Genomic DNA, 2,167 nt, shown 5'->3' with positions numbered 1-2,167 from the left:
AGAAAATATACTACATTTTTGAATTACATACAAAAAGAAAATTGAAAATAACTGCTCATTAAAAAAATTACATTCACATATTTGAATATTTTACCATTAAGTATATATGGCATTGTCTTATCAATCATAAAACATATAAAATAACTATGCCTAGATCTCTTAGTGTCCTCTCCATAAGAAAAATTGAATTAATATTTGTTTTATCGCTAAATTTTTAAATGCAAAATCATTGTGACACATATTGATTTTTCTTTTCTCCATTATATTATAACCTTCAAATTTTGATTGATCTCAAAGTCTCTAGAATAAATAATGCATTTACACTCTACCAGAATAATTATCATGTGACTATTTCTGATATATGAGAATGACCAAAGAGATATTAACATTCCAGAGTCTTGTCTTTGAAGGAAATAGACATGCTCTCTAGATTTCTTTAATTAAATAATTAAATAGTTGTGGTGTGGGAGCTATACTGCTATTCTAAATCAAAAAGTAAAAGCCAATATTCAAGGTATTCATATTCATGTTTACTATGTGTCAGGGACTTTTCTAGGTAGAGGTAATAGAATTGTGAAACAAAAATTTTGGGACACATGTAACATCATGTAACATATAACATCATGTAAATTTTATATATATAGTTGAGGGCCTCCTGGGTGACGACCACCTCCAGGGTCTGCTAGTCGATCTCGCAGAAGCCCTCGGACCACAGGGCCATCTCCACCTGCGCGTCAATGACCTCCCAGCAGCGCCAGGTCAGCTCGGCCTCCTCAAACAGCCGGCTCTGCGACAGCAGGACACAGGCGTTCTTGGCTTCCAGGCTCATCTCCAGGAAGTGCACGCAGGCTTTTGCCAGCAGCCGCCTCTTCCCGCAAAGGCGGCCTGTGATCGGAGAACCAGGGCCGCCTTTGCCCGCCCCCCTGCTGGTGATCAGAGAAGCTGGGTGGGGCAGGGAAGAGGCGGCTGCCGGCTGGTGATCGGTGATCGGAGAAGCCCTGCCCGGCTTCTCTGATCACCGGCAAGGGGGCGGGCAAAGGCGGCCCTGGTTCTCTGATCACGGGATGGGGGGCAGGGAAGAGGCGGCTGCTGGCAAAAGCCTGCGTGCACTTCCTGGAGATGAGCCTGGAAGCCAAGAACGCCTGTGTCCTGCTGTCACAGAGCCGGCTGTTTGAGGAGGCCGAGCTGACCTGGTGCTGCTGGGAGGTCATTGACGAGCAGGCAGAGATGGCCCTGTGGTCCGAGGGCTTCTGCGAGATCGACTAGCAGACCCTGGAGGTGGTCGTCACCCAGGAGGCCCTCAACACTAAGGAGGTGGTGGTCTTCGAGGCTGTGCTCAACTGGGCCGAGGCCGAGTGCAAGCGGCAGGGCCTGCCCACCACCCTGTGCAATAAGAGGCATGTCCTGGGGCCGGCCCTCTACCTGGTCCGCATTCCGACCATGACCCTGGAGGAGTTTGCCAATGGCACTGCCCAGTCGGACATCCTGATGCTGGAGGAGACCCACAACATCTTCCTGTGGTACACGGTGGCCAGCAAGCCCCCGCTTGACTTCCCGCTGAACAAGAGGCGAGGCCTGGCCCCGCAGAGGTGCCACTGCTTCCAGGCCTTGGCCTACCGCAGCAACCAGTGGCGCTACCAGGGGCGCTGCGACAGCATCCAGTTTGCGGCGGACAGGAGGGTGTTTGTGGCAGGGCTGGGCTTGTACGGGTCCAGCTCCGGGAAAGCCGAGTACAGTGTGAAGATCGAGCTTAAGTGCCTGGGGGTGGCCCTCGCCCAGAACCTGACCAGGTTTGTGTCCCACAGCTCTAGCAACACCTTCCCAGTCTGGTTCGAGCACCCGGTGCAGGTGGAGCAGGACACCTTCTACACGGCCAGCGCCGTAATGGATGGCAGCGAGCTCAGCTACTTCGGGCAGGAGGGCCTGACGGAGGTGCAGTGCGGGAAGGTGACCTTCCAGTTCCAGTGCTCCTCCAACAGCACCAACGGCACCAGGGTGCAGGGCGGGCAGATCCCCGAGCTCATCTTCTATGCCTGAGGCCGTGGGCGTGCGGGCACTGGGAGGACGGAGGGCCACACCCTTTCTCCTCGGCAGGACAGGCTTCAGGACTCCTAACTTTTTGTGTGCAGCTGGCTGTAGCCAGAGGTATAAATGAGACGTTTCTACA

General features: G+C 52.3%; 1 protein-coding gene across 1 annotated transcript; it reads left to right on the top strand.

The window, feature by feature from the left end:
• Nucleotides 1-737: 737 nt before the first annotated feature.
• Nucleotides 738-2,161, top strand: LOC102258446 (BTB/POZ domain-containing protein 6-like). The gene is given in 2 exon segments (XM_014547167.1): nt 738-972; nt 1,076-2,161. Coding segments are annotated over 2 exon segments (1,197 nt in total). The 3' UTR covers nt 2,038-2,161.
• Nucleotides 2,162-2,167: the final 6 nt, after the last annotated feature.

The sequence above is a fragment of the Myotis brandtii genome, unplaced genomic scaffold (genome assembly GCF_000412655.1).
Source record: "Myotis brandtii unplaced genomic scaffold, ASM41265v1 scaffold466, whole genome shotgun sequence".
NCBI classification, from domain to species: Eukaryota; Metazoa; Chordata; class Mammalia; order Chiroptera; family Vespertilionidae; genus Myotis; species Myotis brandtii.
Note: the sequence above shows the minus strand (reverse complement) of the source record. Positions and strands in the feature narration are given on the sequence as shown.